General features: G+C 40.3%; 1 protein-coding gene across 4 annotated transcripts in view; it reads right to left on the reverse strand.

The window, feature by feature from the left end:
- LOC121859540 (transport and Golgi organization protein 1-like) overlaps nucleotides 1–23,180 on the reverse strand; it is a 67,280-nt gene that overhangs the window by 26,503 nt on the left and 17,597 nt on the right. For 3 of the 4 annotated variants that reach the window (XM_042356428.1, XM_042356426.1, XM_042356425.1), the window contains exons 5-7: nucleotides 10,384–10,475; nucleotides 9,248–9,274; nucleotides 5,582–5,713 (exon numbers count right to left, since the gene is read on the reverse strand). In XM_042356428.1, the coding sequence (XP_042212362.1) occupies nucleotides 5,582–5,713; nucleotides 9,248–9,274; nucleotides 10,384–10,475 (251 nt within the window). The remainder of the gene's footprint in view (nucleotides 1–5,581; nucleotides 5,714–9,247; nucleotides 9,275–10,383; nucleotides 10,476–23,180) is intronic. The other variant, XM_042356427.1, reaches the window with a different exon arrangement.

Below are 23,180 nucleotides of genomic sequence, written 5' to 3' on the forward strand. Positions count from 1 at the left end.
ATGTCAGAGAATAATATAACATATCTATCCGTGTTAATATCTACAGGAAGTTCAATAAAAAAAAGTCATGAACTACATATGTGATTCAGCAGATAATAAATAATACTTGAAACTACTAAGTCCAGTCCAGTACAGTACAGTACAGTCCAGTCCAGTCCAGTCCAGCACAGCACAGTACAGTACAGTACAGTACAGTAGTCCAGTCCAGTACAGTACAGTATTCCTTTAGATAAAGAATACACTTAATCAATATGCCAATTAACTGAAGGTTTTTTACCAATCAACTATAATTTCTTATACAGTACAGTACATAGGTGTACAGTACTTTATGAAGGTGATTTACCCAACAACTTCTACATGTTTACCTCACCCGTTAGCATACACACAAATGGCTACACAACTTGTCTATCCTTTCCCAAAATAAGCTTGTCAACTTTATACAAAACACCTAATGACTATACTATTACTTTCTAAAATACCTCAGACCAAAACATCATAAGAATTTCCAGTTTCGTATTCTCCATAAAATCAGGTTAAAAATTCAGATTTAATTTCAAAATTATTTTTTTCCCTCTACTGTACTGTACAGTATATCAAGATATTTCTCACTAAGATGCAGGGTGGTCAGAACCAACAAGAGCAATTATGCCTTCACTCTCTCCCTTAACTCACGGTCACCTTCTCGTACAGTGACAGTTGTATTTTGTTTTGTTAAGACTCTTCAACAAGGTCCAAAACACCACTTTTCTCATCTACAGTACAGTACCCGTTGCTCCTCACACAACCTTCCTAACTTTACCCATCATTAGCGCATCCTTCCCTCAGCATTATGTCATTCACACGCGCTGTCCACATCATTTTTCACAGCCTCCACCTCATTTTTCCATCTTTTTTTTTTTTTTTACTAATTTTTCACTTTCCATTCTCTTGATACATTCAAACCAACTGTACATATCCTGATCTGCTTTCTGCTTGACACTTCCTTCACATCCTCATTTTTATTTCTGTCTGTCTTATTCTGTGTCCTCTTCACCCCAAATATGGCTCTCAACCATATCATTTCTCCAGGACTTCTACTTTGCTCTTTCCTCTTGCATTTTTTACAATTACAATTGTCTTGAATTATCTGTCTTCACTCCCTAAACCAACACTGACAGGAAACATCTTTCCTATCCATTGCAGCTGGAAAGGTTTTCATCTTTACTTTCATGAAATACTGTAATTTTTTAAAAAAAATTCCCCATTGTCAGTTAGTATTATACGTACAGTTTTCATATACAGTACGTAAAACTTGATCTCATCTATCACTTGTAGCTCCTCTCCAGTCAAACTATTATTATACACTATTACTGACCATTCTCTTACAGTCTCCTCTTGTATAAATATATCATTTAAATACAACAATGTATCAGACAACTGCAACTCTCCCCTTTCTCTGCCATCATGATTCACCTCCTTTACACTATGACACATCCTCATTCTTATCTAATATAATGTCCAGCCTATATATATCCGGTATATACGAGGTCTGACACAAAAATAACGAGGCTGACCCTATAACTAGGAAACCAAGAGTGGGAGGGGAGGGACAAACAGACGGTTATTGAACATGTTCCAACCTGTCACAGTGTGACAAGGCTCAACTCGATCGCTTCACTCAGTACAAGTGGACACGTGTTGAAGTATAGACTTGTTCTTACGCTCGGTCGGAAAATGTCGGACTGCAAAACCGAGCAGAGTTAACATCAAGTTTCTCATTAAACTTAAGAAATCTGCGACGGAAACTTTTCAATTATTGACCGAGGCTTACAGTGAAGATCGTGTCTCGTGCACGCATTTTTGAATGGCACAAATGACTTTCGGAAGGCAGAGAAACAGTGAAAGATAATGACTGACCAGGCAGTCCACGCACAGCAGTTACCGATGACAACATTGAAAAAGTGTGAGATGTGATTAGAAAAAAATGTAGGTTGAGTGTTCGAACAATAGCTGAGAAAGTTAATTCAGACAGGGAAAGTATTCAACGCATTCTAACAGAAGAATTGAAAATGACAAAGGTTTGTGCGGTTTGTGCAAAAATAGTTCAAAAAATGCTGTCAGATGAACAACGCATCAGCCCACAACGCTTAGTCAGTGAAGCACTTTTTAGTCAATAAAAACATCACTGTGCTTGAGCACCCACCCTATTCACCAGACCTGACTCCCTGCAACGTCTACCTCTTCCCAAAGATCAAGTCCGTGCTCAAAGGAACCAATTTTTTTTTTGGTAGAAGAGGTGAAGGAGCTCCTCAGCAGCCTTACAGAACATGATCTGCGGAATTGCTTTGAACTGTGGCAGCATCGTATACAGCTGTGTGTCAACTCAGAAGGAACTATTTTGAAGGTGATCACAGTTGATTTTCTTAAATTGGTAAATAAAGAGTTACAGCATCAGTCTCGTTTTTTTGTGTCGCACCACATATATATTATTTAATCCTGCTGTACTATCACATCTATTCCTGCTGCCACTCACCTTTACACACACACTCCCTGAACTTCAACACCCAGGCAGTGGCTGAAGGGACTTTGAGTGAGGCAGACACCATGCTTATATTATTAACAAGGCCACCATACAAATAAAAAGAGTATGATGGTATTCTTTGTTGGTTTAAGAAAAGGGAGAGAGCAAGACAATGACTGCTGAAAGGTACTGTACAATATGTTAAGGTTCATGAGAATAATGAAGGACCGATTCTAAGATGCCAGGTTGTAGCCTAACAGCTCAAGTACACACGCTGTGGAGGTTTCAGGATCCCCAACATGTGTGACTGATGCTAAATAACAAATCTAAAACAGCTAACTCATAAAATTGTCCAAAATTACTTAATATTCCTTAACCACAATCAAATGCCCTTGAAGGACAAACTTCTAATCCTGAGTTAACACTAAAGGTTGAAGGCTGACAAGTCTAACCACTTAGCTGATAATTATGTTCCATGACTGTGGCTGTAACCCAACTATCCTGGAACACCCCTCAGTCTCCAGCTTATTTAAAGGGAAGAAGGATGAAACTTGAGTCACATGCTTAGTTATAAAAGGGTTCATAGGATCTTTCCTTCATTTCCAGTTTATGTACAGTCAGCCAAAGATGCACCGACCCCACCCTGGGTCTCGTGCTCGCAATTTTACCTGATAATACTTGGTAAAGGAAGGCTGTATGTAAAGGTGACTGTAATTGGTGGATCTGTTTTTGGCTGTATCACTGTCAGGATAAATATTAAACAAACCAAAGGCAACATTTTCATAATAAACTATGCATTGTTGTTTAAGGTCATTAGAGGTTTCCAAAGGTTTGTATATTTGTTTAAATATTGAAAAAAATTACATTAATGAATTGGCAACTTAACTACAACCACAGCTGCCACAAGATTATCACATCAATTTTTTTTCAATATTTAAACAAATATACAAACCTTTGGAAACTTCTCATGACCTTAAACAACAATGCATAGTTTATTATGAAAATGTTACCTTTGGTTTGTTTAATATTTATCCTGACAGTGATACAGCCAAAAACAGATCCACCAATTACAGTCACCTTTACATACAGCCTTCCTTTACCAAGTATTATCAGGTAAAATTGCGAGCACGAGACCCAGGGTGGGGTCGGTGCATCTTTGGCTGACCGTACATCTTAGTGACTTACGTACCCAAACCAACCCTGCTAGAAATGGGAAGTGAGAGGTAATAATATTCTCTATGTGCTAGTACTGATTACACGCTCATTTGGGAGCTGTACTGTATTACCTAAAGAGTTTATGAAAAGATGATTCACCTTACATGCTCCCTTAAGCAAAGTGGTTGTGGTTAATTATTTGATCATTAAGATATCTGGTAATAAAAGCTGTTGCTTAAGCCCAGACCCCTGTACTGTACTGTACTCAGGAGAGATGTGAGGGACATGCCACAATGAAGGCCAGTCAGGATACTGTACTAACCTCTTGGCTAAATACCCAGAGGGAAATTAACAGCAAATCTGTTTGTCAGAGATCACATATGAGCACACTTATAAGTTGCCAACACATTAGCACCTCAGCCCTGAACATAACACACCAGGAACAACCATTTTGAGTATGTTAGCGACTCTTACAAACAGCTCGTACTGCCTCTTAATGTTCTTATTCAGGGAGTCTATTAATAAATGAGCAATAGTGGTGTCATAATTAATCATGGATAGGAGCTGCTTGTGCATCAAAGTAACACAGACAGCTGTTGATGTGTTGTCCAACTAATGCTAACAAAATAATAACTTGCATTGCAGTGTACAGTACAAATAACATTGGATGAAAATTAGATTGGTAGAATCCCCAAACCTGGAGCAAGAAGTCTATAATATATTGCACAATTGTGTGTGTGTGAGGGGGAGACCTCGGACAACAGGCAAACAACACAATTCTCCACAGACTTCAATGGCTGGTCCCCAAAGTCCTTATAATAAACACTTGAGAGCAGAAATTGACTCACAAAAGGGCATACTAACTGTAAGTCCACCCCCACCCCCTGAAGGTGAGCTTCCCCATATTCTCCCCAACCTTCAGTCAAAATGGTTCTTCCCATGAAGAGTTCCATCTGCATATTTACTTAAGGTCCCAGGTTAGACCCTAACCTGACCTGAGTGCTGAACTAAACTGTTGAGCCACATAACAAGAGACCAGTATATGAGGCCACAGTGACAGTCCATTCTACACACTGTACTGTACTGCACTGTACTGTACTGTACTGTACTGTACTTATCTTACTATGAACAGCTAAAGCAGGTGAGCAACTGTCCTGAAGCTCATGTGACTTACAAACTAAACTAGGTGATCCTGGATTGTTGGGTTATACCTTAAGTACTGTATAATGATCCCAACATGTACTTGTTAGCAATATGGTTAGTCCTCAGCCTTAAGTGGCAACGGATGGTTCGCAACACGACCCTCTGGAGCCAGTGCTTACGATCAACATCTGGGAATATTTTCAGAATGCTTAAGCTATTTAGGATTTGGTTTTATTTTAGCATCAGTCATCCTCTCTGAGGTTGTGACACCTGGGTGTTCAACCCTGTAGATTGCGGCCATACAGTACCGGAGTCACCTTAGCTGTATGTAGCTACAAACTGTATCACTTGGGAAACTGGAAATACATATACTTCTCTTTGGACATTATAACCAATACAACGACTTAAAACTTTAACGTAATTTATACGTACGGTGTACAACATCCGCCCAACCTAATAGTTAAAAAAATAAAATAATATGAATATCCATCTGCAAATAAAATTTATACTGATTTATTACCAAACTCATTCCAAATAATAATCTTGTGAAAAAAAAACTAAAAAAAAAACTAAAAAAGTAAATAAAATAAAAAATTCATAAAGTTTTTTCATTTTCACTTTTTAAGAAGTTACAAGAAATATAACATTTTCTTAAACAAGTTTCTCTCAACAGATATTTTCACCCTGACATCTATGATGCACAAGAACATAAATACCCGCGAGTCACTGGTGTACGGGACACACACATGGCTACACTACAGAGGAATTCATTAAGAGACTCACCATCATGATCAGGTGAACAAAGTAGATGGTGATGATAGTGAAGACCACAATACCCAGGAACACAAGCGACCCAGAAGTCATGTGTGGTTCAGCAACTTCTGCCTCAACTCCAAAAGCCAAACCTTCAGGTAGCTGAAAACAAAGAATTACACATTGCAGCTTAAATTATAAGTGAATCAATCCTTATAATAGAACTTTTATCACCAGCTACATAGATATCAATCTATTTATAATATATCTCTTGTTACCTTCTTCCCAGTGCTTCACTACCATGTAAGAGAAGCATTAATTCTTGCTTCACTTAGACACAACAAACTACAGTATACAAATTATTCAGGTTTCTTCCTCGGCCTAATAATTAAAAGAAAATGAAAAACAAGACTAAAATAAAGAAGCTCGGGTTATGAAGAAGGAAAAATAAAAACAAATTGGAAAATAATTCACTGACAGGACAAGGATTAATGCAAAGGTTTAAGGAACATTAGAAACTGTTGGTGTTGCAAAATACAGTGGTCCCTCGGTTAACGAACGGTTCGATTAACGAATTACCTCCCATAAGGATCTTCAATTCGGTTAACGAACAAAACTTCGATTAACGAAATCCTTTCGAACAACACTTTTGTTGTGAGCATCAGCTGATGGGCTAGTCTGCCAATACAGTAATCGGTTCTATGTTTACATTCATTTCCAGTGGAGTAAATATCAAGAAAGTTGTGCTTTAATATTTTTGCATTTTTTATATTAAAATTATTAGTAATTTTAAAATTTAGTTAACATATTGATAATATATGCAGTACAGGGAACTGGTTTTCTGTGCTCCCATCAGCCGCTTTACTCAGCCACAAGGCGTCAGTTTGGCTTTGTTGACAGTGGAGTGAACATCGATTTTGTTGGTGTCTTGAATATTTTTGCATTTTAACATTGAAATTATAGGCCATTCTGAAATTTAATTAACATATTGACAATACATAGTGCAGTGCAGTGTTGATTTAAATAAAATAATCTTGAATTACACCTAGTGAACTTAAAATTTTATTGGTGAAATTACTGCATCAAGCATGGGTCCCCTGAAAAGGTGATTTCTCCTCCATCCCCACTTCCTTCTCTTCTCCCTTCTCCTCCACCCCCACTTCTAATTCCCATCATCATCAACCAGGAACCTTCTACATACGCACCTCAAAGTAAGTGTACTTTACTGCATTTTTTTTTTACTTTGTATGTACTTTTCTGTGAGCTGGAACCAATTACCCAATATCCCATTGAACCAATGCATTCGGTTAACAAAATTTTTGGTTAACGAACGACTCTGTGGAACGAATTGTTTTTGTTAACCGAGGGACCACTGTACTGTATACGTAGTCAAAGAAATGAACCATCACCAGGAATAAAACAACACCAATAACAGAAGACAAGGTGTTGATGGAACAGATTATGGGATGTAATAAGTCTGATTGGTTGGCTCAAGAAGATGGATCAGAAACTGTGTTACACTCTCCTCAAGAGCCTGGCTTGTGATATAATACACAGTAACTGTACTCAACACACACCGTACCTCTGACCTAACAACCAAGAGCCTGGCTTGTGATATAGTACACAGTAACTGTACTCAACACACACCGTACCTCTGACCTAACAACCACATCATAATATTATAACACCCTGAGCTGTCTATAATTTCATCTGATCAAAATTTTACATAAAATAAAATATTTTATACAGAGGCAACAAGGGTTCAACAAAAGCAAACAAGATTTAATGAACAAAAACTGCAGTAAGTTATAAGTAAGCAGAATTAATGACCAACACTATAAGAACAAATAACATATAAAAGACTGAAGCAAAAGCAGGAAAAAGTTGCTACCTCTCTAACTAACAACCAAACATTCTTGGCTCCCTGTGAATGAGTGGCAAGTGAGTCAAATCTTACAACAAACTAAAATAAACTTATGTTGTCCTCAATGATTATGAGTGAAGCTAGATTTAAAATGATCACATTACAGTATATTTTCAAACTACTTTACCGTAATGTACTGTATTCACTTTGCTCCCTAAGTTAGTTTGCCAATGATGCTTCCATCTCTGCTCTACCTTGCAAATTCACATATAAATTTCCTCTACTGCCAAAGGTCCGTCACTAACTACTGTGGCACACTACTCAACAATAAAAAATTAATTAACAATACAAAATTAAGCCATCTCCTATGAGGTCTATCCCTCCCCTTCTACACCAACCACACATCAGCATGTAAACACTCAATCCACTTTCATCCACATTTCTTTGAGTTCAACTTCTTTGCCACACACACACATTTTTCATATGACTTTTTACTTTTTACTTTATCTATCTATCTATCTATCTTAAGATCTGTTACTCCTGAGAACTGCCCCTCACTAAAGGAGGCCCTCAACACTGCTCCCTCACCGAAGTAGGTAATCTTGCACAAGCATACTGGATACCTTGTGTTACAGGCATGCATCAATAAAACACAAACATCTTTGTACAGCCAATCAGTGACCTCACCCTGGCAATATTTGGTGATGTAAGGCTGTGCAGTATGTAATGGGGGTTACGATTGGTAGATCTATTTTTGGCTGTATCTGTCAGGATAAATATTAAACAGTCCAAATGTAGCTACTATATTATAATAATCGTTATTTAAGATCACGAGAAGTTTCCAAATGTTCGCATATTAGCTTAAATAATGAAGAAAATTTGACATATGAATCTTACGGCAGTCCTGGTTGTAGTTATTGCCCAATCAATAATAAAAATTTCATCATTTAAGGAAATATATGAACATTTGGAAAATTATCATGATCTTAAATAACGATGAATTGCATATTACTATAAAAATGCTAATTTTGGATTGTTTACTATTTATCTTGACAGCGATAGTCGAATATAGATCCAGCGATCACAATCCCAATAACATGCAGCCTTACTACATCAAGTATTGCCACGTAAAATTGCAAGTACAAGAGGTAGGGTGGGGTCAATACATCTTTGGTTGACTGTACATCAACAGTGAAGCCTTCCATCACCTTTGCTACCACCATTAACCCTCCGCCACTTACATGATAAACAACAAAATTTCTGAACTGGCAGTACAGTACAGTACAGTACAGTACAGTACAGTATAGTGCAGTGCAGTGCAATACAGTGCAGTGCAGTACAGTACTCCGAGAACACAAAGTGAGCAAGACAGAAAGCAAAAATATTTATTTGGAAAGCAGTGAAGTAGTGCATCAATTATAAGACAAAGGAAGCAAATTAAGTTGAAAATTTATCAAAATTTAAGGGACTGACAAGGAAATGCACAGTAATGTACTCTACAGTCTCAAGCATTTTCCTTTTATTAAATTGACAACCGAGAAGAACATTCTAAATTAAGCAAATTTGTGAATATGGAGTCTCTTAATCTTATAAATCATCTACAGTACTTAAATCAATATCAAAGTATGACAATAGTTTATCATATAGTGTACTGGATCTCTTCAGGGACACACCACTACAGTATACTGTACTGTATAGTATAACAATACTTTACATTACTACAATTTGACAAACCTCCAGGACCCATCAAATTACTCAAACAAGATGAAAGAAAAATAAACACAAAAGTTCACACACTTGATAAAGCAAAGATGTACTCTACTAAGTATTACCTGAAGAGCTGCAGCTAGAGACACCCACTGTGGGAGAGAAGTGACAACAATTCAATCTCTTAAAAACATGCAGTATGATATCCCATTTTTTGGCCTGCCTTGTCCAGGGTGGGATGTCTCTCTTCTGAGTCACTACCCCACCCTAACTTAACCTAACCTCATCCCCCAAATAGTGTTAGGATGGTTAATCTTTAGGTGGAATAAGCTGAGGTGCTACTCTCCCAGTTTTGGAGAAAAAAATTTCAATCCTGACTAGTGACTGCTTCATAAGTTATTGAGTAAACAGCTGGGATGAACCCCGAGCTGCTTCGCTTGACTTGAACCCCTCAGTCGTAAATTTGGGTCAGACACAAGAAGCTTCACATTTTCCCAACTGAGAAGGTAATCCACCCAAGGAAAAGGGAGGGGACAACAGATCACTTGTCTCTTCCACTCAGACATTAAATAGGAAATTAAGCTTCCATTCTGTTTTATGGTCTACTGTATAGAACCACTGACAAGAGAAATATTAAAAAGGTGAAGAAAATATTGGTGAGGTTAAATTGCCTTTGTTAGTGCCTGTAGCTACCTAAATATAGTACTGAATGTCATCAAGTGTGGTGGCCTTGTTTTCTGAAGTGAGAGCTTTGCTTCAACAGATACCTGAACAGCATCCCTGCCTCAGAATGTAGACAGTACCCTGAACAAGGTGACCTTACTTTGTGTAGGTAAACTCACAGGTCAGTTATCAACTTACCCATAGGCCATAAAGCAGTAATGTATATATGAAATTTATATTAATAAATAATAAATACAAAAATAAATATACACATTGTATTAGAAGCATTAGTTTACAAATTACTGTACAAAAAACTGGTGAGAACACTGGACTGATAAGCAATCAACAATGTGGGAGTTAATACATTAAAATAAGGAATGAGAGAACTAAGTGAAGTAATTTTTGATGAACAGTGTGTAAGAGAGAAACATCTTTACACTGTCTATAAGGCCCATAACACTTGTGGTGTAAAACAACACAGTTATGATGATGATTATATTCAATTGGCTGAAAACAGTGACACGGGCAGACCAATAGACACTGTAACACTACTGTGGCACCAAAACTCCGTAACTTATGCCAGGACCTGTTCACTTACCAAGCTGTGAGAAGTCTTCAAGAAATCCTCAGTCAAGGATCCTCCATCTTGGCCAGTGTCACCACTCTCCACTCTACCACTTTGTTCAGCTTCTGCACAAAAAAATTTAAGAAAATATATTGTCAATAACCATCAGTAACCAAAGATGCACATAAAGCCATAATTATGGTAATACTGTACTATTTTATCTGCATATTTGTCATTTGATTTTGTTTCACTGAAGTAGAGTTTGTTATAAATTCAACAACAATACTGTAATGTGCACTACTGTATCTTACAATGGAAATAGAATACTGTACAGTACAAAAAGATTATTACTGTACTACTCTTATATGATACTATACAACAGGTAAATTTATACAGTATATTTGTACCTGTAGACAGTACAGAATACCCAATTTGCAGTACAGTACAGCACAGAAGTAGTATGATATTGTATATACATACTGTATGGTACATATACTGTACAGCAGTGAAGGCAGGTGTGGTCTGACTATTACTGGAAATACTGTACTGTAGACACAAAAGAAGGTTGACAAGCACCATTATTCCATATTAAAAACTTAAATGAATGTTTCATTAAATTCTACTTATACCGTATACTACTCATTAATTTATTAACTTTTAATTTACTAAGGTTTAATTAATTTACAGTACTTACATCTAGGTCCTGTATAATACTGTACACAATCAGAGACACCAGAGCCGTGTTCAGCGATAACATCACTCTAGGACACTTCGCTCTTTGTCTTCTTAACGTAACCATCACCTTCAGGTTGGATGGGTAAATGTTGTTCTGAGGTACATTAATTCTTGATTGATATGGCAAATGGTCCTGTTTTGTCAATTAATCATGCTTCAAGTGCACCTTTGAGGAGCAAATAACAAATTTCTAAATTAAAAAAAAATATTAAAATATGAGACTATGTATCCTTCAGTCAATAAGACAAAGACGACACTGACGGACATAGGTTCGTGTACGCTGATGGAACTCCTCATCCTGTCTGTTGTTAATTTACTCCAGAAAATATCTTACAAAACACAATACTGTACTTGTAGAAATCCCTTTGCAGAACACACAGTAATAGCTGGCAAATATCACTTGTGGGTGCCATCCATTTACAGTACGGAACAGTACAGTATATGTAAATGTTCTTAAACTGTCCGTATTAGCCACCATTTTATGCGAGTTGAGTGTGGTGTAATGGTCATCATGCTCGCCTCGCAAGAGAGTGGACTTGGGTTCGATCCTCGGGCAGGGTGAAACCACGGACAAGTTTCTTTATGCCATTTGCCTCTGTCTACCCATCAGTAATTGGGAACTTGGATGTTAATCGATTTGCAGAGTGTGTTCCGAGATAATAGTTAGCCAGTGCAGTTGGCGAGTTGTCCGGTCTTCTCGGACTATTCCTTGACACTGGGTCATGCAGCTCGTTAACTTAGGGTGTGATTGTTGTGTTGGCGACAGCTTCTACACCTTAAACGAATTCACGCCTAAGGCCCTAGGTGGCCCTAGGGCCGGCCATCCTCGTTACATGAGGGGCAACCATTATTATTCATTAGTGTGACCAAAGTAACCTCAACTGGGGCTCCCTTGGCTGAATAATCTCTAAAGCTTTGTTAAAATGTGCAATTGTGAAACCCATTTTATGACGAGTACAAACTGGGAGAGTAACTTTGGATGCTCAGGAGCCCAAACAAGAAGTATTTATGTATCACTTAACACTTTTATACAAGTCTGTGTTACAAATCATAGTTGCTCTATCATTATTGCTTAACGTCGGGGTTACGTTCCTAGAAATGCGACGTTGTACGAAACAACGTTAAGCGGATCAATTTTCCCCATAAGAAATAGATAAAAGATGGGAGTTACGTTCCTGAGCCTCCCTTTGCCCCAAAATCCATTACATATACAGAAAATCATTGCCATTTCTATAGAAAATAATGCAGCATATATAACTACAGTGTTAAGTTTGTATTGGTATTCACCGATGGGCGGAGGTGGTAGAGCGAGTGTGTGGTGGGTTGTGGAGCAGAGGAGGCAGATGGCAGGAGCGGAGGAGGAGGGTGGGAGCGGAGGAGGAGGGTGGGAGCGATGGAGGGCCGTGGGAGCGAAGGAGGGCGGTGGGAGCGAAGGAGGGCGGTGGGAGCGAAGGAGGGCGGTGAATCACCGAGACTGGCTGAGCAGAGAGAGCGTAGCGGGGCCAGACAAGAGCGGGTGATGCACCGTAGAAAGTAGTCCGTGACCACGCAAAACGAATTAGTATCTAATCCCCGGGACGTTAAACGAATATTTGGTCTCTAAAGTTTAGTGACGTAGTACCAAAAGAACGTTAAGCACGGACTTACTGTACTGTATTCAAATAACTTATCAATCATAAAAGTGAAAAGTTTATTATTGTATTGTAAAGGGTTATTATTTTCAGTCAAAATTCTCCAATTATTGTCATACACTAGCTTATAATCAATGCCCACAGAAATACAGCACAGTACAGTGCCTGTATACAGTATGCTATTATTGGAGGTTTTGAGAACACACACCTCACTATTCAGACTAACCCGCGCAAGCCGGAAAATGGCCGTAAAACACCGACGACGAGACGAGTGTTGCCGAGATGCACTTCCGTGAATGGTACGGTATTTCTTTTAACTAGGGATAAGAAATCAACAATTTATTATACGGTAAAAAGAGAACACTGTACCACTGATAGGGTTCTGCTACTATGTATACACTTACAGGTTGTCTTACACTTGGTGACATATTACTGTACTGTACAACTAATGAATATGTTTATTCAGTACAGTTCAGTACCAGGGAATAAAATACATTTGATAATTGTACCTCAGATTATATTATATAATACTGTACTGGAGGCTACCAGGAGAATTTTACTTGTGAGACTGGTAACAGTTATGGCTGTACCTTCATCAAATTCTTCCACAGTAACATTAGTACAAGCCTCTGCATCCATCTGCTCAACCACCTCAGATTTCAAATGCATTAAAGTGACTGATGGAAGATTTTTGTCATCATTTGCTTCACTTTCAAGTACTACTGTTCCATGTTCTTCTGTTGTGTCAGGAGTTTGCTGGAATATTTCTGCATTACTAAGAATGTCTCCTCTTGTTGCCTCATACAGGGACGACCGTGGTTCCACTAATACTTCCTCACTCACGGCAGACTTAACTTGTGTGGCTTCTTCTTCATCCGCTTGTTGTGCTTCATCCAAGAGTACCTTCACAGTCATTGGTTCTCTCTCATCCACACAAGAATTTATCCTTGTTGGTTCTGCCTCACCCAAACAACCCAAATCTTCTGGTTCTAACTCCTCCATTGGGGAATTTACCATTACTGGTTCTACGTGCATCACTAGGGAGTCTACTTCTAAGCCCTCCATAGTTACTGTAGAATCAGCCTTTAAAGGATCTGTTTCACCTACAGAGGAGTCTTTTTTGTCAGCCTCATCACCACCTATCTGGGCTGCTGGGTCAACAACTACATAATGAGCTTCAACTTTCTCCGGTTCTACTTCACCCAAAATATATCTTTCATTTGTTGGTTCTACCTTAGTTGGTACTGCTACTGTGGAAGGTTCTAGCTTCCCTGGTTCAGCCACAGCCAAAGAAGGTTCTACTTCCACTGGTTCAGTCACAGCCAAAAAAGGTTCTACCTCCACTGGTTCAGCCACAGTCAAAGAAGGTTCTACCTTCCCAGGTCCTACTACAGTGGAAGGTTCTACCTCCACTGGTTCTACTAAAGTGGCAGGTTCTACCTCCAAAGGTTCTACTGCAGTGGAAGGTTCTACCTCCACTGGTTCTGCTACAGTGGAAGGTTCTACCTCCACTGGTTCTACTACAGTGGAAGGTTCTACCTCTACTACAGTGGAAGGTTCTACCTCCACTGGTTCTACTAAAGTGGAAGGTTCTACCTCCAAAGGTTCTACTACAGTGGAAGATTCTACCTCCAAAGGTTCTACTAAAGTGGAAGGTTCTACCTCCAAAGGTTCTGCTACAGTGGAAGGTTCTATCTCCACTGGTTCTACTGCAGTGGAAGGTTCTACCTCCACTGGTTCTACTAAAGTGGCAGGTTCTACCTCCATTGGTTCTACTACAGTGGAAGGTTCTACCTCCACTGGTTCTACTACAGTGGAAGGTTCTACCTCCACTGGTTCTACTACAGTGGAAGGTTCTACATCCATTGATTCTACTAAAGTGGAAGGTTCTACCTCCACTGGTTCTACTACAGTGAAAGGTTCTACCTCCACTGGTTCTACTACAGTGGAAGGTTCTACCTCCACTGGTTCTACTAAAGTGGAAGGTTCTACCTCCACTGGTTCTACTACAGTGGAAGGTTCTACCTCCACTGGTTCTACTAAAGTGGCAGATTCTACCTCCACTGGTTCTACTAAAGTGGAAGGTTCTACCTCCAAAGGTTCTACTACAGTGGAAAGTTCTAAGTTCTACCTCTACTACTAGTGGAAGGTTCTACCTCCACTGGTTCTACTATGGAAGGTTCTACCCCACTGTTCTACTACCGTGGAAGGTTCTACCTCCAAAGGTTCTAAGACAGTGGAAGGTTCTACCTCCACTGGTTCTCTCAGTGAAGGTTCTACTACGGTGGAAGGTTCTACCTCCAAAGGTTCTAAGACAGTGGAAGGTTCTACATCCACTGATTCTACTGAAGTGGAAGGTTCTACCTCCACTGGATTTCTACTAAAAGTGGAAGGTTCTACACCTCCACTGGTTCTACTAAAGTGGAAGGTTCTACCTCCAAAGGTTCTACTACAGTGGAAAGTTCTACCTCCACTGGTTCTACTAAAGTGGAAGGTTCTACCTCCAAAGGTTCTACTAAATTGGAAGGTTCTACCTCCAAAGGTTCTACTAAAGTGGAAGGTTCTACTTCCACTGGTTCTACTAAAGTGGAAGGTTCTACCTCCACTGGTTCTGCTACAGTGGAAGGTTCTACCTCCACTGGTTCTACTAAAGTGGAAGGTTCTACCTCCACTGGTTCTACTAAAGTGGAAGGTTCTACTACGGTGGAAAGTTCTAACTCCACTGGTTCTGCTATAGTGGAAGGTTCTGCCACAGTGAAAGGTTCTACCTCCACCGGTTCAACTAGAGTGGAAGGTTCTACCTCCACCGGTTCTACTAAAGTGGAAGGTTCTACCTCCAAAGGTTCTACTACAGTGGAAGGTTCTACCTCCACTGGTTCTAGTAAAGTGGAAGGTTCTACCTCCAAAGGTTCTACTACAGTGGAAAGTTCTACCTCCACTGGTTCTGCTATAGTGGAAGGCTCTACCTCCAGTGGTTCTGCCACAGTGGAAGGTTCTACCTCCAAAGGTTCTACTACAGTGGAAGGTTCTACCTCCACTGGTTCTACTACAGTGGAAAGTTCTACCTCCACTGGTTCTGCTATAGTGGAAGGTTCTGCCACAGTGAAAGGTTCTACCTCCACCGGTTCAACTAGAGTGGAAGGTTCTACCTCCACTGGTTCTACTAAAGTGGAAGGTTCTACCTCCACTGGTTCTAGTAAAGTGGAAGGTTCTACCTCCAAAGGTTCTACTACAGTGGAAGGTTGTACAACCACTGGTTCTACTACAGTGGAAGGTTCTACATCCACTGGTTCTTCTACAGTGGAAGGTTCTACCTCCCCTGGTTGAGCCACAGCTAAACAAGGTTCTACTTCCCCTGGTTCAGCCACAGCCAAACAAGGTTCTACCTCCACTGGTTCAGCCACAGCTAAACAAGGTTCTACCTCCCCTGGTTCAGCCAGAGCTAAAAAAGGTTCTACCTCCCCTGGTTCAGCCACAGCTAAACAAGGTTCTACCTCCCCTGGTTCAGCCACAGCTAAACAAGGTTCTACCTCCCCTGGTTCAGCCAGAGCTAAAAAAGGTTCTACCTCCCCTGGTTCAGCCACAGCTAAACAAGGTTCTACCTCCCCTGGTTCAGCCACAGCTAAGCAAGGTTCTACCTCCCCTGGTTCAGCCACAGCTAAACAAGGTTCTACCTCCACTGGTTCAGCCACAGCTAAACAAGGTTCTACCTCCACTGGTTCAGCCACAGCTAAACAAGGTTCTACCTCCACTGGTTCAGCCACAGCTAAACAAGGTTCTACCTCCACTGGTTCAGCCACAGCTAAACAAGGTTCCTCAAGCAAAATTTCAACACTAATTGACTCCATTACTCCAATCAAAGCAGGAGGGATCTGCATATCCACATCCTCATATTGGCCTTCCTCAATGAACTCCACACCATCCACTAGTTCCTCTGGGCTGGGTATATCATCCACTAGTTCCTCTGGGCTGGGTATATCATCCACTAGTTCCTCTGGGCTGGGTATATCATCCACTAGTTCCTCTGGGCTGGGTATATCATCCACTAGTTCCTCTGGGCTGGGTATATCATCCAATAGTTCCTCTGGGCTGGGTATATCATCCACTAGTCCTCTGGGCTGGGTATATCATCCACTAGTTCCTCTGGGCTGGGTATATCATCCACTGGTTCCTCTGGGCTGGGTATATCATCCACTAGTTCCTCTGGGCTGGGTATATCATCCACTAGTTCCTCTGGGCTGGGTATATCATCCACTAGTTCCTCCTAGGCTGGAGTATCATCCACTAGTTCCTCTGGGCTGGGTATATCATCCACTAGTCCCTCTGTGCTGGATATATCATCCTGGTTCTCACTCTGGGCTGGGTATATCATCCATAGTCACTAGGCTGGATATATCATCCACTAGTTCCTCTGGGCTGGGTATATCATCCACTAGTTCCTCTGGGCTGGGTATATCATCCACTAGTCCCTCTGGGCTGGGTATATCATCCACTAGTCCCTCTGGACTGGGTATATCATCCACTAGTCCCTCTGGGCTGGGTATATCATCCACTAGTTCCTCTGGGCTGGGTATATCATCCACTAGTTCCTCTGGGCTGGGTATATCATCCACTAGTTCCTCTGGGCTGGGTATATCATCACCTAGTTCCTCCTGGGCTGGGTATATCATCCACTAGTTCCTCTGGGCTGGGTATATCATCCACTAGTTCCTCTGGGCTGGGTATATCATCCACTCAGTCCCTCTGTCAGTATATCATCCACTAGTCCCTCTGGCTGGATATATCATCCACGGTCCTCTGGGCTGGGCATATCATCCACTAGTTCCTGGGCTGGGTATATCATCCACTAGTTCCTCTGCTGGATATATCATCCACTAGTTCCTCTGGGTCAGTATATCATCCACTAGTTCCTCTGGGCTGCATATCATCCACTCAGTCCCTCTGGGCTAAGTATATCATCCACTAGTTCCTCTGGGCTGGGTATATCATCCATCAGTTCCTCTAGGCTGCATATCATCCACTAGTTCCTCTGGGCTGGGTATATCATCCACTAGTTCCTCTGGGCTGGGTATATCATCCACTAGTTCATCTGGGCTGGGTATATCATCCACTAGTTCCTCTGGGCTGGGTATATCATCCACTAGTTCCTCTGGGATGGGTATATCATCCACTAGTTCCTCTGGGCTGGATATATCATCCACACTCCCAGGTGGAAAACACTCTTGATCTTTATCTTCAAGTTGTTGTACTTCAACCACAGCTTCAAGTTGTTGTACTTCAACCACAGCTTCAAGTTGTTGTACTTCAACCACAGCTTCAAGTTGTTGTACTTCAACTACAGCTTCAAGTTGTTGTACTTCAACTACAGCTTCAAATTGTTGTACTTCAACTACAGCTTCAAGTTGTTGTACTTCAACCACAGCTTCAGATTTGTCTACTTGAAACACAATTTCAGATATCTCTCTTTTAACTACAGCTTCTGGTTGATCTACTTCAACCTCTTCTACCACAGCTTCTGGTTGATCTACTTCAACCTCTTCTACCATAGCTTCTGGTTGATCTACTTCAACCTCTTCTACCACAGCTTCTGGTTGATCTACTTCAACCTCAGCTTCTGGTTGATCTACTTCAACCTCTTCTACCACAGCTTCTGGTTGATCTACTTCAACCTCTTCTACCACAACTTCTGGTTGATCTACTTCAACCTCTTCTACCACAGCTTCTGGTTGATCTACTTCAACCTCTTCTACCACAGCTTCTGGTTGATCTCTTCAACCTCTTCTACCACAGCTTCTGGTTGATCTACTTCAACCTCTTCTACCACAGCTTCTGGTTGATCTACTTCAACCTCTTCTACCACAGCTTCTGGTTGATCTACTTCAACCTCTTCTACCACAGCTTCTGGTTGATCTACTTCAACCTCTTCTACCACAGCTTCTGGTTGATCTACTTCAACCTCTTCTACCACAGCTTCTGGTTGATCTACTTCAACCTTTTTTACCACAGCTTCTGATTGATCTACTTCAACCTTTTTTACCACAGCTTCTGGTTGATCTACTTCAACCTCTTCTACCACAGCTTCTGGTTGATCTACTTCAACCTTTTTTACCACAGCTTCTGGTTGATCTACTTCAACCTTTTTTACCACAGCTTCTGGTTGATCTATATCAACCTTTTTTACCACAGCTTCTGGTTGATCTACTTCAACCTTTTTTACCACAGCTTCTGGTTGATCTACTTCAACCGCTTCTACCACAGCTTCTGGTTGATCTACTTCAACCTGTTTTACCACAGCTTCTGGTTGATCTACTTCAACCGCTTCTACCACAGCTTCTGGTTGATCTACTTCAACCTTTTTTACCACAGCTCCTAACTGATCTATTTCAAGCTTCTTCACCATAGCTTCTGGATGAGTTCCATCAACCTCTTCTACCACGGTTTCTGGTTCAGTTGCATCAACCTCTTCTACCACAGCTTCTGGCCAATCTATGTCAACCTCTTCTACCACAGCTTCTGGCCAATCTATGTCAACCTCTTCTACCACAGCTTCTGGCCAATCTATGTCAACCTCTTCTACCACAGCTTCTGGCTGATCTACTTCAACCTCTTCTAACACAGCTTCTGGTTGATCTACTTCAACATGCTTAACCACAGCTTCTGGTTTACCACCTTTTTCCTCTTCAAATACTTGGTCAGATTCCTTTACTACCAGCTCTTGTGTGTCATGTTCAGCTTGCAACTTTCTTTCACCGGCTTTTGCTTTGTCTTTATCATGATCTTCCATCAGAATATCAGTAAGGACAGCTTCGGCTTGTGTACCCTGAGGGTCAGCCTTGGGTGTATCATATTCAAGGTCATCTTCTGGGTAGTGTGATTTATCTTCTCCAACAACAATTTTGCAGCATTTTATAGCTATCTCTTTGTCTGGGGTTTGAGATGCATACAACTCTACCTTAACCAAGAGTTTAGCTTGACCAACACCAACAACGTGAACAAAAGATTCATATTGGGCAGCTTCAGTGTCATCAACCAGTGTGTTGACTTGGACTTTAACTGCTTCCCTTTTGTCAACATATGAGACACCTTCCACAATGTCAAATGTATTTTCTATTATTAACTTTTCAGCCATTTTTATCACAGTTTCTAATGGACTTGCTTTCTTTCCTTTAACTGTAAGTTTTGGTTTTACCATATATTGCTGTGTTGTAAATCCTTCAGTGGGAACTAATCCCCCACTTTTACCCCAAGCTTTAGTTTGGTCTGGCTCAGATAACAGTTTAACATCTTGGATCAAGTTGTTAGTTGCACCTCCGGCATTCATCACAACCACCTTTTTATCTTCAACTGTTATAACATCACCTTGTAAAACTCCTTCAATACTTGATGAGGTTACACTTACCATCTGATTCTCGTCTCCAGGCACAGTGCTCTGGGTCACTGCCACAGAGTGTTCTTCAGTAGTTTCAGATACAACATCCCTTCTCACTTCAGGAAAGGCTTCAGCTAAGATTTCTGAAGTTGTTATTTCTGCTACAGTTTCTTCTACTGGAGCATTAATATGTCTTGTTTTTCTTATCCAAGGGTTAGATTCTGATACCAGCACATCTTCCATCAAAGTTTCAGGTTTCACTGTTAAATCTGCCAAAGTTTCAGATGTCACTGTCATATCCTCAGCCACAGTTTCAGGTATCACTGCCACACCTTCAGCCAGCATTTCAGGAGCCACTGTCACAGATTCAACCAGTAGAGTTTCAGGTCCCACTTCCTCATCTTCAGTCAATGTTTCAAGGGTTGCTGCCACTTCTACCAAAGTTTTAAGTGTCACTGCCACATCTTCAGCCAAAGTTTGGGGTGTGGTCATCAAAGTTTCTGCCAAAGTTTTAGGTTCAATGGCCACATTTTCTATTAAAGCTTCAGATGTAATCAATTCAACATCTTTAGTTAAAATTTCAGATGCCAAATCTACAATTTCATTATATTTTTCTGGTCCTAATGAGATAGTTTTATCGTAAGTTTCAGGTGACAGTAACACATGTTCAACCAAGGGTTCAAATTCCTTTACTTGAATATCTTGCGTTAAAGTCCCAGGTGTAGCTGCCACATTTTCATGTGACAATAATACATTTTCAACCAAAACTTTCATTGCTGTTGCTTCCATATCTTGAGAAAAAGTTTCAGGTGGCACTGTCATATCTACAGACAATGTTTCAGATGGCAATGACTCCTCTTCAGCTAAATGGTCAGGTGTCCAAATCTCATCATCTTTATCTAAATATTGAGGTGCCAAATCAAAATCTTCCACAAAAGAGGTAGGTACCAATGCTACATCTTCCATCACAGTTTCAAGAGACCATTCCACGTCTTCAACTCGAGTTTTGGGAGACAATAATACTAAGTCAACCAAAGTTTCTGGTGCCATTACATCTTCTGTCGAGGTTTGAGGTGATGGTAACATATATTCAATCAAAGCTTCAGGTAACAATGCCCCATTTCCTACAGTTTCAGATCTCAGCACTGCTAAAATATCAGGGAAACATTCTGAAAGCCCTCCTTCTTGAATTTCAGCTGATGTTTCAATTGCCACTGCAACATCTTCAATCAAATTATCAGAAGCCAGTGAATTATCATGTGTCAAGGTTCCCTGCATCACTGCTACCACAACTTCTTCCTTAGTTTCAAGTGACACAGGCATGACACTTTCAGTCAAAATTTCCGGTGTCATCACTTTCACATTTTTATGGACAGCATTTAATGTTACAACTGTATTTTCACCACTTAAATGTTTCAGAGAGAATAGTTCAGTGTCTTTTATCACACTACCTGTAGACTGAAGTGATGCATCTTCATTCACGTCTGCTTCTGTAAAAGCAGCCACATGTTTTGCTGATGTTTCAACACTCATTGGTACAGGGCAAGCTGCTTCATAATCAAATAAGGTTCGAGAAGATTCTATGATTGAAGTTTCTTCATTAACATGATCCCCATAAGTAAGTGATGCCTTCTCTATACCTGTATTCTCACCAGGAACTTGAGGTGATGAAATTACCACTGATGAAACAATATCCCCATTAGTATCAACTCCCTCCCCTAACTCTTGCCAATGCAAGGATATTTCTTCTTCAAAATTATTCTCTTTATTTTTGACAGCACTATCCTGGCTTACATCTTGGCAGTTAAACAAGCTTACCAAGCCTGACATCTCATGATCAATGCTCACATCCACCTGCCTATTATCATCACTTGTAATGCCCTCTACAACAGATGAAACTTCCACAATGTCTTGACCATCAGAAAGAGAAATTAATCTATCATCTTCTATCATCTTGTCAACAATATAATATGTATGAGAATCTGTATGAGTAAAATCAGTATCAGAATGTGTGTGAGTGAAATCATTAACAGAATCTGTATGAGTAAAATCAGTATTAGATTCTGTGTGAGTGAAATCATTAACAGAATCTGAAAATCAGTATCAGATTCTGTGTGAGTGAAATCATTAACAGAATCTGTGTGAGGAAAATCAGTATCAGATTCTGTGTGAGTGAAATCATTAACAGAATCTGTGTGAGTAAAAGCAGTATCAGAATCTGTGTGAGTGAAATCTGTCTGAGGATCCAATTCAGCATCATGTAAAGATACCTCAGAGATGTTTAAATTACTAACAGTAGAGTTAACATCTACACTATCAAAAACTTGCTCAACGTTGCCTAAAGCTTTCAAGTGGACAGAAATAGTGTCTATGTCTTTACTTGCGGCTTCATTAACCTCAGAACAGTAAACAGATTCAACTTCTACTATATTAAGAGCTACAATGTTACATACAATGGCTTCATTAGTAGTGTCAACAACTTCCACTGTCTCTACAGCCTCAAATGTGTCAACAACTTCCACTGTCTCTACAGCCTCAAATGTGTCAACAACCTCAACTGTGTCAACAACTTCCACTGTCTCTACAACCTCAACTGTGTCAACAACTTCCACTGTCTCTACACCCTCAACTGTGTCAACAACTTCCACTGTCTCTACAGCCTCAACAGTGTCAACAACTTCCACTGTCTCTACAACCTCAACTGTGTCAACAACTTCCACTGTCTCTACACCCTCAACTGTGTCAACAACTTCCACTGTCTCTACAACCTCAACTGTGTCAACAACTTCCACTGTCTCTACAACCTCAACTGTGTCAACAACTTCCACTGTCTTTACAGCCTCAACTGTGTCAACAACTTCCACTGTCTCTACAACCTCAACTGTGTCAACAACTTCCACTGTCTCTACAGCCTCAACTGTGTCAACAACTTCCACTGTCTCTACAACCTCAACTGTGTCAACAACTTCCACTGTCTTTACAGCCTCAACTGTGTTAACAACTTCCACTGTCTCTACAACCTCAACTGTGTTAACAACTTCCACTGTCTCTACAACCTCAACTGTGTCAACAACTTCCACTGTCTCTACAGCCTC

This window comes from Homarus americanus, unplaced genomic scaffold (genome assembly GCF_018991925.1).
Source record: "Homarus americanus isolate GMGI-L3 unplaced genomic scaffold, GMGI_Hamer_2.0 scaffold7626, whole genome shotgun sequence".
NCBI lineage: Eukaryota > Metazoa > Arthropoda > Malacostraca > Decapoda > Nephropidae > Homarus > Homarus americanus.